Genomic DNA, 12993 nt, shown 5'->3' on the forward strand with positions numbered 1-12993 from the left:
CGCTAGTCGAGAGCGAGGACACAAACGTTTGACCCAAGTTTACTTTTTTCTTTTTTTTTTTTTTTCCCCGCATTAGCTTTGCCAATTACTATTTTGCGATTAATTCTTTTTTTAAACTAATTTCAGGGAAAACTAACGCTGAACATTTGGATTCCAATTATGCCTTCCTCTGCGCTAAGAGCAGAGCAACGTCACATGAAGCTGGTATGTGCTACTTTAAAAGCCTCCCTCTTTCTGCTCCCACGGGATGTTTGATCTCGCGGGTGAGGCTCTCCTTGCTACCGCGCTCTGCGGGGCCCTGAAGGCCGCCGGGGACAGAGGCGGGGGCTGGGGCCTCTCGCCCCTCTCAGCCAATGGCAGCGACGTGGGCAGATACGGCAGCGCGCCCAGAGCGGTGATTGGCGGAGTCAGCAGCGCGTGGAGGGCGAGTGGTGGCTATGGCGGCAGGGGAGGAGGGGGCTCAGCTCGGGCGCCGCCATGTTGCGAACCCTGCGGCGGCGGTGGGACGCATACAAGTACCGATTCGTGCCCTGGCTAGCCCTCAACCTCCGCCGCAAGCGCAGGTGAGGAGAAGAGGTAGGTCTTCGGCGCCACTGGGAAGCGGCGAGGCCGCATGTGGGGAGCGCGCGCACAGCCCTGCTGCTGTTTCCGCCCTCCGGTGGGGTGAGGTGGCGGCAAGCGGTGCTCCTCGGTGGGATTTCCGCAGGGTTTTTCGGGTTGGAGTAGCTGCTGGGGGTGGGCGAAAGCTCATCTCTGGGCGTGTGGAGCTGCCGTGTTCAGGACCCTGCTCCTCTTGCCGAGGGCGGCGCCGCCGCGGCGGTTTTTCCCCGGGAAAGGCTTGGCGGAAGTGCTTGGAGCCTTGGGTGTCGCTTCGGTGACGTACGATTAACCCTTGGCCACTCGAAGTTGTGTTTAAAGCTAGATGGAAGGGTTTTGTTCTGTGTGTGTAAGAGGTATTTGTTCTCTTTTAAAATGAATACTGTTTTAATTTAAATGAGTACAACGTTGTTTCAAGCAGCCTACATTAAAATCTCTCTCGTCGACCATAGCATTGTTCCTCGCCTCGCTTAACGTCAAAGGAACTATGTTATATTCTTACAACATTTTATTCCTGGCATGTTTGTCACCAAGAGCTGAATGAGCTTTAACGTACTTGCCTTGCTGTAAATAAACGATGGTTTTATGGTGGGACAGGTATGAAAGAATATGCTTCACAGTTTGGGTTTGCTTGAAGCAACAGTGCTCATAAATTGCTGGTGTAAAATTTTAGTTAGTTTTCCATTACTGTTTTTTCCCTTTCTTTACAGGACCCTCCGATATGTACCTGAAAGCTCCCAAGACAAAATTATCTCTGATGATGATGTCCTTGAAACACTACTGAAAATATTTAAAGCTCTGTTCGTAAATGATTTGAGTAGACAAGCACATATTTTAGCCTTACTTCCAGAATTAAAATGTAACTATCTGGAGTTACTGACTGTTGAGCAGAAGCGATTCAGAGTAAATTCATGTAACCATCGGAGCCAACATGTGTTTAGTCCAGATGAAGTTCTCTTTAATACACTAGGCTTCACCATCAGTCGAGAACGAAGTTCCCTGCTGTCTGCTGGAACTGGAGTTTTTGTCACCAAAGGTTTTGTACCAAAAGGGACAGTTGTATCTATGTATCCTGGTAATGGAATGTTGTTTGTTTCTTTTTTACTGATTAAGTTGGCTGTGATTTCTAACCATCTAATTACAGAATGCCAAAGTTCTATACTAACTTTGATTCTATAATATTACTCATGTTACCATATTTCTGTCATTCCATAACAAAATTGCAAGTTGCAGTGAATATTTCTGTGTAAACTGACCAGAACTCTTTTAAAAATAAGGAAAGAAGTATCAGAGTGGATGTAATTTTGTTTATTAAAAAAAACCAACAACAACAACAACAAAACCCAAAACCACTTTCAGTACTCAGAATCTGATTTTTCATCTGCCAGTAAAATTCTTCCAGATTTCCTTAAACAAATACATGGGACCTATTCTAGTAGGTGAACAATACAGTTTAATTCTTTGGGGCTTCTGTTTGGGGTAAGGAGCTAAAAAGATTAGGTTTGGATCTCTCCACACTGATCAGCAGAGAAGATGATAAACTTTTTCAGAGTTCAGAAGTGTAAACTGGAGAATGAGCATACAACCTTCATTGAGCAGACATTCCATAAAGCATGTCTGAAAAAGCTACAGATCTCTGTTCCTCCTCATCTCCTGGACTTTGGATTGTTTACATTTCTTAAAAGAGATTTGCACTTCTGTCAGCATGGCAAGCTGGGACAGCTCTGCTGAAGTGCTTTAGATTTATTTCTGTTTCACCTGTTGTCAAAATCATCCCCTGCACGTGGTCTGCAGCTTGTGCCAGCATGGCAGGATCGGGGTCAGTCTGAGCGCTGGCTCGTATTTTGCCACGTGCGCGCTCTGGTACATGGCCATTGCTGTTCACTGACACTGTTAAATGGCAGTCACAGGGCATGAGCCTGCAACCTTGTAGCTCTAACTTTCAGGCACATGCTAAATCCGAGTGTAGGCTCATTGAGAGTCTCCTTCAGGAGCTGAGCTGGCAAAGCAAGAGGATGAGCAGCCTTTTTTAGGCATCTGGAGGAAACTGCAGGGCTGCTGGCTGGGAAAGGGACTATGTGGAGGGGCTAGGTCAGTGGGGGGGTGGGGTGTATGTTTTTGTTGTATTTTAATCTCACAAAGATGTGTCTAAAACCTTGTCATTTTACAGGTGTTAATGTCATTAGCCAAGAGAATTATCTCCTGTCCCCCTCTGTGTCCTTTTGAGTTTCTGTGTGGAATTGGGTGATACTGTAAGCCCATTCTGACAGTGAACTTACTGTCTTCTGAAATAATCATATCTGTCTTGCAACAGGTACAGTATACCGAAAGCATGAGCCCATCTTTTTCCAGTCTCTTGGCAATGCCTTTATTTTTAGGTGCATAGATGGTGTCCTTATTGATGGGAATGATAAAGGACTATCAAGATCAGTGTACAGGTAAGCAGCCAAAAGGAGTAGGGGACAGTCACTCAACTGAATTAAACCAGTGGTACTAAGTCTCTGTTCCATGTGGTCTGACCCTAAACTGAGTTCTGTTTCAATATGATCCACCTACCTGTATCTCACAATGCAAGCAGCACAAGCGTAGGAGCTTCTGCCTGTGATGTCTTACATAGGTGCTGAGTCTTTACCTGTGCTTTTGAGTCTTTACCTGAATTTCGTACTAGTGAGAAGTATGTTGATGTACAGAGACTGTTTCCTTTAAAGATAATACTTTCAGTAGGAGTGGGATGAGGCATAAATTCTTTTAAATGCTTTTGAGCTATAACCCAAATCTGCTCAGTGTATATATCAGAATGAAAGTGCCCCCATACGGACTTGCTAATATAAAAAGAGGTCAGTCTGGTAACGGCTCTGTTCTAAAGATGAGCAGCACTCAGTGCTTAAGAAGGGGAGAATTAACCCTGATGATGATTGTGATAAAAGTGTTGCCAGCAGGTCAAGGGCCCTCTCAATTCCACTCTGCTGAGACCACACTTGGAGTACAGTGTTCAGTTTTAGGGCCTCCAGCATAAGAAAGATGTCAGCCTGCTTAAGAGGGTCCAGAGAAGGGCCATGAAGATGACCAGCATCTCCCCTGTGAGGACAGACTGAGACAGTTGGGGTTGTTCAGTCTGGAGAAAAGAAGGTCCCAGGGAGACCTTAGTGTGGCCTTCCAGTACTCAGAGGGGCGTATGGGAAAGATGAGGAAGGATGCTTGATCATAGGGTATGGTGATAGGATGAGAGGTAACAGTTTAAAACTGAAAGTGGGTAGATCTACATTAGGTATTTGGAAGAAATTTACTGTGAGAACAGTGAGACACTGGAACAGGTTGCCCAGAGGAGTGGTAGATACTACCTCCCTGCAAGTCAAGGCCAGGTTGATTGGGGCTTTGAGCAACTTGATCTAATGGAGGGTGTCCCTGCCCATAGCAGGAGAGCTGGAACGAGGTGATCCTTAAGATTCCCTTCCAACTCAAACCCTTCTACATGTACATGATTTTCAATTAGCGTTGTCACTGTTCGTGTTGCTGCTTTTGTTAGAATTGTTGGAATTCTGTTGGAGGTGACTGCTAAGGATTATCTGAGTCAAACTCCCTGCTCCTAGCAGGATGACCTAAAAGAAAACTATATGACCCAAAACAATATGGCTAAGAGTATCATCAGATGTTCCTTCAACTCATGACAGGCTCAGTGCCATGACCGTTCCCTGGGGAGCCTGTCGCAGTGACCAACCACCCTCTCAGTGAAGAGCCTTTTCATAATGTTCACTCTGGACTTCCACTGATGCAGCTAGTGTTGGCTAGTTTAGCTTAGCTTAAATATGTGTTTAATTATTACTTGGAAAGAAAATCATAACAAGCAGTATTTATCTAAAATAATACCTAATTTGAACACTTTTACCCACTAACACCACATTTTCATTCTGGGAGTGAGCTTGAAGTGGTTATCATAACGAGCCTTCACATCTTTAGAGGTGAATGAGATGTGTTGACAGTTCTGCAATGCTAACATTTGATTTTTGGAACTGTATGCAGTGGTTTTGTGTGTGTTCTTCCACCAGAGTTTAAATGACACCACACAGTAGTGGGAGCTTTAAATGTGTTTTCTAAAGTATCATCTAGGTGTTGGTTTGTGCAGACACACTCCTACCCCAGTATTGTCTCCCAAGTGGATTGAACAGCTGTAACTTTGCCCAGCAGCTGTGGCCATTTCTGCAGAAGCACAGGCGACCTGTGAGGTGAAGGAGCTGGGATCTATGTTAACACTGCTGCTCATTTCAGATCTTGCAGCAGGAGAGATCAACTTGGCCCATTTCAAATGAGCGATGAGAGCTGGCTCACAGCTGCCCTGCAAAACCCACTGGCAGTGGGACAGTATGTCAACAACTGCTCACATGGTGAGTTGCCAGGTAAAATTTCCAGGGTTGAGTTTGTCTTTGGATATAAATTATTCTGGAGGTGACACGGAGAACTGGGTACTGATCACCCAGGAGAGTGCTGTTTGAAACAAGGTAATCACTTGTGGGATGAGGTTTCTGAGGCCTTTTGTGACTGCTGGAGGTTAGAATCCTTTAACACAGCAACACTTGAAATACCCTGAGCTTTTCTCACTCACTCTCTGAGTCCACCCCCAGGCATGTAGTTTGAAAGGCACACATGCCTTGGTTTGAGCTATAATGCTTTTTTAAAACTCACATTTATACACAAAATCTAGGAGACTGTTGGTGTGATCTAGTTGTTGGGCATGGAGGAGGGAGCTCTTAATTCTGTCTCACATAGTATGTGTTGGTCTTAAGGTTCAGGGGAATAAATGTCTCCTGGGAATGGCTGTGAGTTGCAGCTGAACTGCTACTATACCTAGCTTCCAAGTGGCTTTCAGAGCTTGCATTACATAAAGGATACCCTGCCTCCAACCAACATGTAGAAAAGTTGGAGGAGTAGCAAACCAGGTTATTGACTGACACAGAAACAAATGTCTGTCCCATGAAACTGTTTCTTCCAGGTTCAAGGTCTATATAAAGAAGATTCCCCACTTCCTCCTGATTGGCAGCTGATGATTTTCTCCCTGGATGCATTTATGACATGTTTTGCCACCAGATTTTGTCCTTTCTCTAACTGTAGAAGCAAATAATGTATATTAGCAACATTTAGCAATGCTTCAAATTACCCATGGTGCTATGCTAGTAGTGCCCCTTCATATACATATTGCTAGCTGTAACTGGTCATCCTGTTTAATGCAGTAAGGATGAATTAGAGCTCCTGTAGTGGGTTATGCATCTGATGTGTAAATCCAAAACACAACTTCAGAGATGTGTAGTAGCTCCCAACAGAGGCATAATTTTTGGGCTTAGTGAAGCATCAGGTACTTTCACAGCAATGTATTTGATATTTTTGCACAACTCTAAGCCCTAGCTAAGATTTTCTCAGTATCAATAGAGACTTTCTTTTGTTCTCTTTTCTTTCCCCTAGAAAAAGCAGCCAATGTGTGTTACCAGGAGTTTGATGTGCCGGGATATTTTCCAGTAGAACTGAAACAGTATCTGCCGAACATCGTCTACAGCCATGACATAGAGAGGTTAGCAGGAATCGAAAGGCCTCATAGATGTGTATGGTGTAAAGCTTACTCTGTGTAAAAAGAGACAAACGTGGCTGGAGAATGATGCTATGCTGTATGGAGATGAATTACACAAAAATGCACGCCTGTGTGGAAGAGTTAGCTCCTTGAACAGACTAAGTGGTGCACAAGACTGTTTCCTTTCCTTCCTTCTTTCACATCTTGGGAAATGAGATCAGCATAGCTCTGAGGACATGGTTTTAGAAGCAGTGGTTACACCATGGTTTGGTTCTTGAGAATGCCATAAAGAACAAGTTGTATTTTGCCAGTACTGAGGTTTTCCAGTATGTACTTCAGATGTAGTCAGGAACCCTTAATCAAAGCCCTTCTAAGGCAGTGGAGATTTAGGTATTTTACTCTCCTGTTCTCTGTGTCATCTTATATGAGGAAAAAGATGAATGTACAAGAAGAAATCTAAAATGAATTTGTATTGAATCAAGTGAAATACTATGCAGTGTGAAGGCATGTGACTTCCAGTTACACTACTTAACCTTGTCATGACCTCAAAATCCACCTCTTTTAGAAAAATTAAAATATTTAGAAAGCTGTCTCAGATTTTTGTTTGGAAATGTGAGGAAAATGACAATTAAATGGCTATGTTCAAGGAGCAATATGGACAAGGAGAACAAGTGAGGTTCCTGAAAGTGAGTGTCTTGTACTGGGGTGTAGTCAAGAATAAGGCTGAAGCTGTGAGGAAGTAAGTTGCAGTATTGGTCCTGAGTGTAACAACAAAGGAAATTGCACTTCTGGTCCAGTTGCTGTCTTCACAAACCAAATAATCCTCTTGATACAGACAGCATAGAAGGATTTTATAGCAGATCATGTAGACTCCTAATGCAATTCTGGTTTAAAACTCTTGACATTTGTTTGTAGAAACTCATGGTGCATATTGGAAAAATGGCTTTTTGATTAATCTCAGACTTTGTTGAGGCAAGGTTAAAGACACATTTGCAATTTGCAGGGGGGGGGGTGTGAAAAAAAAAAGAGATAATGAAGCAGTAAGACTGAGCTTCCAGAAAACTTGGATGATGCATTTGGATGTGTGGAAATGCAGTAATCAGAGCCAAGCTATGGGACTGTTTCAGGGAGGGGGAATTTCAGTGTTTTCCTGAGAATCTGCCCAGGAAAACAGGGGGTTTAATCATCAGTTCTCCCAGTGTACATCCTCTAGACAAAAGATCCCAGCTGCTTCCAGCTGCATGTTTTGATAACTGGTGTTTACAGTTCTGACACCATAGCTAATATGGTTTCTAACCCTTTTTCTGTCTTGTAAAGGAGTTCTTTGTACTTGTTTACCTTTTAATTGGGTTTTTGTTTCAAGATGGCTTCATGCTACATTGCATACAGAAACAGTGATTGTATACAGAGAGAGTGATTGCCCATTGGAATGGGCTGCCTGGGGAGGTGGTGGAGTCGCCGTCACTGGAGGTGTTCAGGAGAAGACTTGATGGGGTGCTTGGTGCCGTGGGTTAGTTGTTTGGGTGGTGTTGGATTGGTTGATGGGTTGGACGTGATGATCTTGAAGGTCTCTTCCAACCTGGTTTATTCTATGTATTCTATGTATGTAGGAGTGGAGACTATTTGGGTTGATGCTGTTCTTCATCTTTATCAACATCAGAAGAATGTGCTGTCCTATCTGAAATAGATACTTCAGCTTTAGGGTGTGGTCACTTACTTAAAGGAAGTTTGTAGTGGTAGTTTCCCTATATATCTCTGTAAGAAAACTGTTTGCTGATTCCAGCTGAGGGTTTATGGAGAATTCACCATCACCATAGTTTGCAGCAGGCCTGTGATGCAGTTCAGAGCTGTCTTTATGGATGTTGTTGGGGTGCGAGTGAGTTTAGCCAGCTAGCACATCTGGGTAGGCATGCCTGGAGGAATGATTTGTTGCAGCTTTTCCTCTTGTCTAAGTGCCTTTTTCTCTGTCTTGACTAATTCTTTTAATTTCTGAACACCTTTTTGAGTGTTAACACTACTTGCATAGCCACATAGGCTGTACTTTCTTTGGTGATTACGTAAGTTTGGGTTATATTTGCTGCCTGTATTTCAGTGTTGTTTTTCCAGGCTTCCTGGCCTGCATTATGCATATTACTCCCAAAAGTAATATAGACAATGCCATTGTTTTAGCTCCTTGCCATGAAGAAATAGAAAACAAAACAAAACAAAAAATCAAAGGGAAATAAAATTGTTCACTTACATGTTCTGCTTTTTCTTTTCTTTACAGCCACCCAAGGTGTGTCGTGCTTGTCACTCTCAGAGACATCAAGCAAGGAGAAGAACTTTTTTCTAATTACTACACTGTTGTCAGCTGAAATAATAGATGAAAGACTGAAGAATTGTGTGTCATTAAAATACTTACTATGTGTGTACTTCAAGCTTCATGAGCATTTTTAAGTAACAGAGTTGTAGCTTTACCATTTAGACAGCAAGCTGCAAGCTTGTATCTCCCTGAAAATACTCCACATTTCATGCAGAAGTGAAGGTTTAACTATTTGTATCATTAGATTCTCAGCTGTCCACTGTTGTTGATACTGCTGAATAGTGTTCAGCTGTGCACAGCCTGGGTCATTTTCCTGGTGAGCATGAGCCAAAACACACACAGAGCTGAGTTCTTTCATTTATTCCAGTTCTGCACAGAAAGGGCGCTGGGGCTAGTTCCACAAAGCCAGCACACCAACAACTCAAACAGCAGTGCAGATAGTAAGGGATGTGAGTGTGCCCCTGTGCTCAGCACTGGTCGGGGGACACCTCAAATTCTGTGTTCAGTTTTGCGCCCCTCACTGCTGGAAAGACACTGAGTTGCTGGAGAGTATTCAGAGAAGGGCAGCAAAGCTGGGGAAGGGTCTAGAGAACACATCTGATGAGCAGCTAAGTGAACTGGGATTGTTTACCCTGGAGAAGAGGAGGCTGAAGGGAGACCTCTGCTCTCCACAACTACCTGAAAGGAGGTTGTAGTGAGATGGGCGTTAGTCTCTTCTAAGATCAAGTGATAGAACAAGAGGAGGTGATTTGAAATTGTGTTAGGGATGGTTTGGATTGGACATTAGGAAAACTTCCTTGATAGAGTGATCAGGCAGTGGAACAGGTTAGCCAGGGAGTTGGTGGAGACACTGTCCCTAGAGGTGTTCAAGAAACATGGACGTGGCACTTCAGGACATGGTTTAACGGCCGTGGTGTTCTTGGGTTAAAGTATGATCTTGGAGGTCTTTTCCAACCAAAACAATTCAATGGTTCTATGATTTTGGTTCTGTGATTGTACATCACATAAGTCTTTGCATGCATGGTTGATTGATAACCTAGTTCATTATACTAAGGCTGCCCTACATTTACATAAAAGTTCTCTTCCTTGAGGTGTGATTTTTAATATAAAGCCACCACATGTTGGTAGGGGACATCTCATTGGTTTGATCTCTGTCCAAATCTGTCTCCAGTTTATGTCAAGAAGCCATAGCAAAGTATTACCTACAAAAGCTGACAAAACCTTACTGTCTTCAGATACTGCTCTTGATTACTGTGTCTTGGTTTTACTTATTTTAACCTTTGAAGTCGTCCTGTCCTTTAGTCTTAAAGGCCTTCCATTCTGGTTATCCAGATTTCAGACTAGTTCATTACAAGCTTATTCAGCCTGAAATCTTTAAACTCTATTCTTGTGACATCACGAGAGCGCATAAAATAAACACCTGAACTTGGGACATGTCATTGAATCTTCTGGCTTGCTCAGTTGTCATACATGAGGGAAAGCAAGACCTGGCCTGCACTGGCTGCAGCAGTCGATTTCTGTCTGCTGGTGGCTATAGGAAGCCAGAAAGTGGCACAAGGAGGAAGTACAGGCAAGTCTTTCTGAGCAAGAGGCAGCGGAACATGGGAACTGAGCAAGAAAAAGGAAAATGGAAGAGTAGAAATAGTGGACAAGTGCTACATCCTGTGAAAGATCTCCAGGTGTATCAGACTTCGCTGTGCTGTATTTAGTTTCCCATCTCTTTATTAAAGGTGAAAGTCATTCCAATTCCCCTGTGTGCCCATTCAGCCATGAACTTGGTGCTGCCAGTACCCAAGAGGAGGATGCACACTCACATTATTTCAGATGTGATGTACAATCTGACATGAATCCAGTAAAATTCTTAGTGCAATCTACGTATATGGTGTTAATCAGTTGTTCATTGCAGGGAGGAGCTTGTAGCAAGGTGCCTAGTAACAAGTGATTAGGTGAATAATAGAATGCATTGCTTTGGAAGGGGCCTCTAGTCCAATCCCCTGGCACTATGGTATTGATTTGCAAGCACTGAGGGCCCAGATTCTGGAGTAAATGAAATTGCATTAAGAAATACCCAGCTGGTCTCGCCAGGCTCTGCTGAAGAAAACTGGTCTTCAAGGCTCTGACTTTTGACTTCTAAGCTCAAAAGGCAAAGCTGCTGATAACAGTCAACTGAAATTCTCCAGGAGGTTAAGTTGTTAAGTTGGAACCCCTGTTGATTCAGTATGTCAGGAGAAGAGAGGCACTTGGAAGATCAAGAGATGAGCTAACAGACTCTGAAGGGATGCTGTAGACACCCAGAAAGAATAGAAAGATGTCCCACAGCAGGAGAGGCATTTCTGCTGAGGGGAAGGAGCTGCAAACAGTCAACACAAGAATTGGAAACTCACTTTAAAAAAGCAATTCTTAATCAAGCTACCAAAGTAGTCAGTCCTGATTCTGTAGTATCACCAGTGTGATTTAGAGCAGGTCGACAGAAAAGTGTCAGTGGCCAAGCTCAGGGAATTGTTGTGAGCAGAGACAAATCCAGCCCAAGGACAGTCACAAGTGGTGCTCAGTTTTATGGTCAATCTTGTTTAATATCTTTATCAATGATCTGGACAAGGGGATCGAGTGCACCCTCAACAAGTTAGCAGATGACACAAAATTAGGTGGAAGTGCTCATCTGCTCAAAAGTAGGAAGGCTCTGCAGAGGGATCCGGACAGGCCAAGGTCAGTTGTATGAGTTTTAATAAGACCAAGTGCTGGGTCCTGCACTTTGGCCGTTAACAACCCTAAACAACACTATAGGCTTTGGGGTGAGTGGCTGGAAAGCTGCCCAGTGGAAAAGGACCCAGGGGTGATGGTTGACTGCTGGCTGAACATGAGCTAGGAGTGTGCTCAGGTGACTAAAAAGGTCAACAGCATCCTGCCCTCTTTCAGGAATAGTGTGGCCAGCAGGAGTAGGGAAGTAATCATGCACCTGTACTTGGCCCTGACGAGGCCACACCTCAAGTGCTGTGTTCAAGTTTGTCAACTCACCTCAAGAAGGACATTGAGTTGCTGGAGAGTGCCCAGAGAAGGGCAACAAAGCTGGTGAAGGATCTGGAGAACAGGTCTTATCAACGATACAGACGGTGGGGTAGAGTGCACCTTCAGCAAAATGACACCAAGCTTACCACTGTGGTCAACATGCCAAGGATGGGATGTCATCCACAGGGACCTGGACAAGCTTGGGAAGTGGGCCCTGATACACCTCTTGAGGTTCAACAAGGTCAAGTGCAAGATCCTGCACCTGGATCAGGGCAATCTTCATTATCACTACATGTTGAAGGCAGATGTGATAGAGAGCAGCCCTGTGGAAAAGGACTTGAGGGTACTGGTGGATGAAAAGCTGAAGATGAGCCAACAACATGCTTTTGCAGCCTGAAAGGCCTATTGCATCCTGGGCTGCATCAAAAGAAAGTGTGTCCAGTGGATTGATAAAGGTGATTCTGCCACTCTGTTCTGGTGAGACCTCACCTAGAGTACCATGCCCAGCCCTGGGACCCTCAGCAAAAATAGGACATGGACCGGATGGAGCAGGTCCAGGAAAGGGCCACAAAAATGATCAGAGGGCTGTAGCACCTATCCCACAAAGGGTGAGAGTTAAGGTTATTCAGACTGGAGAAGAGAAGGCTATAAGGGACACCTTCTGGTAGCCTTCTAGTATGTGAAGGGGGCCTAAAAGAAAGCTGTGGAGGGACTGTTTACAAGGGCATGTAGCATTAGGACAAGGGGCAGGAGTTTTGAACTAAAGACAGGCAGATTCATATTGGACAGTAGGAACAATTTTTTTACTGTGCATGGTAGAACACAAGAATAGGTTGCCAAGGGAGGTGGTGGAATCACCTTCCCTGGAGGTGTTTACAAAATCTGTAGACATGGGACTGAATGACATGTTTTAATAGCCATGGTGGTGTTAGCTCTATCATTGGACTCAATGATCTGAGGGATCTTTTCGAGATCAAACACTTCTATGACTGATGCCATGAAAGAGCCTGTGTCAGCCTTCCCAGCACACTAGTGTCTGAAATGCCTGTCCACGTGGGGAATACACCCTGAAGGGCTGGGATGTGGGGTGACCGCTCTTCCCTCAGTGCTTCATTGTTAAAGCTGTTTTGTCTGTCAGCATGGTGTGTGGCCATGGGGAGTGTGGTCAAGGCAAACATCTCCCCACTGTGTGTTTCTGATTTGGAAGACTGAGAATAAATTTGTCAGGTACTGAAAAAAAATACTCTGTGACTGTAGTGCAAGGTGTGCAGCTGTGTCTGTGTATTCAGAGGCATGTGTGTGTGCACTCATACACAGGCATAGGAGTGCTTCTATACAAGGAAACACAAGGTTTAGTTTCCCAGGTCACTCCCATAGTGGTAGGCAGAGAGAGAAAAAGGCCTGAGTGTGCATAAATCTTGCTGCTCATCTGTCCCTCGTCTCTTGCTCTTAAAGCCACCATTCCTTCCCAACTCTGCTCCTAAGACCCTACTGTGAGCTGCTCTGACTTGATAGGCATGGGAACTACACC

At 44.2% G+C, this 12993-nt stretch overlaps 1 protein-coding gene across 1 annotated transcript; it reads left to right on the forward strand.

The window, feature by feature from the left end:
* Positions 1-460: 460 nt before the first annotated feature.
* Positions 461-8795, forward strand: SETD9 (SET domain containing 9). Its single transcript, XM_009907285.2, has 6 exons — positions 461-563; positions 1308-1672; positions 2912-3035; positions 4864-4979; positions 6052-6157; positions 8421-8795. The coding sequence occupies exons 1-6, from the start codon at positions 478-480 to the stop codon at positions 8506-8508; spliced, it is 885 nt and encodes a 294-aa protein (XP_009905587.1). The 5' UTR covers positions 461-477; the 3' UTR covers positions 8509-8795.
* The last annotated feature ends 4198 nt before the right edge of the window (positions 8796-12993 follow it).

The sequence above is a fragment of the Dryobates pubescens genome, chromosome Z, assembly GCF_014839835.1.
Source record: "Dryobates pubescens isolate bDryPub1 chromosome Z, bDryPub1.pri, whole genome shotgun sequence".
NCBI lineage: Eukaryota > Metazoa > Chordata > Aves > Piciformes > Picidae > Dryobates > Dryobates pubescens.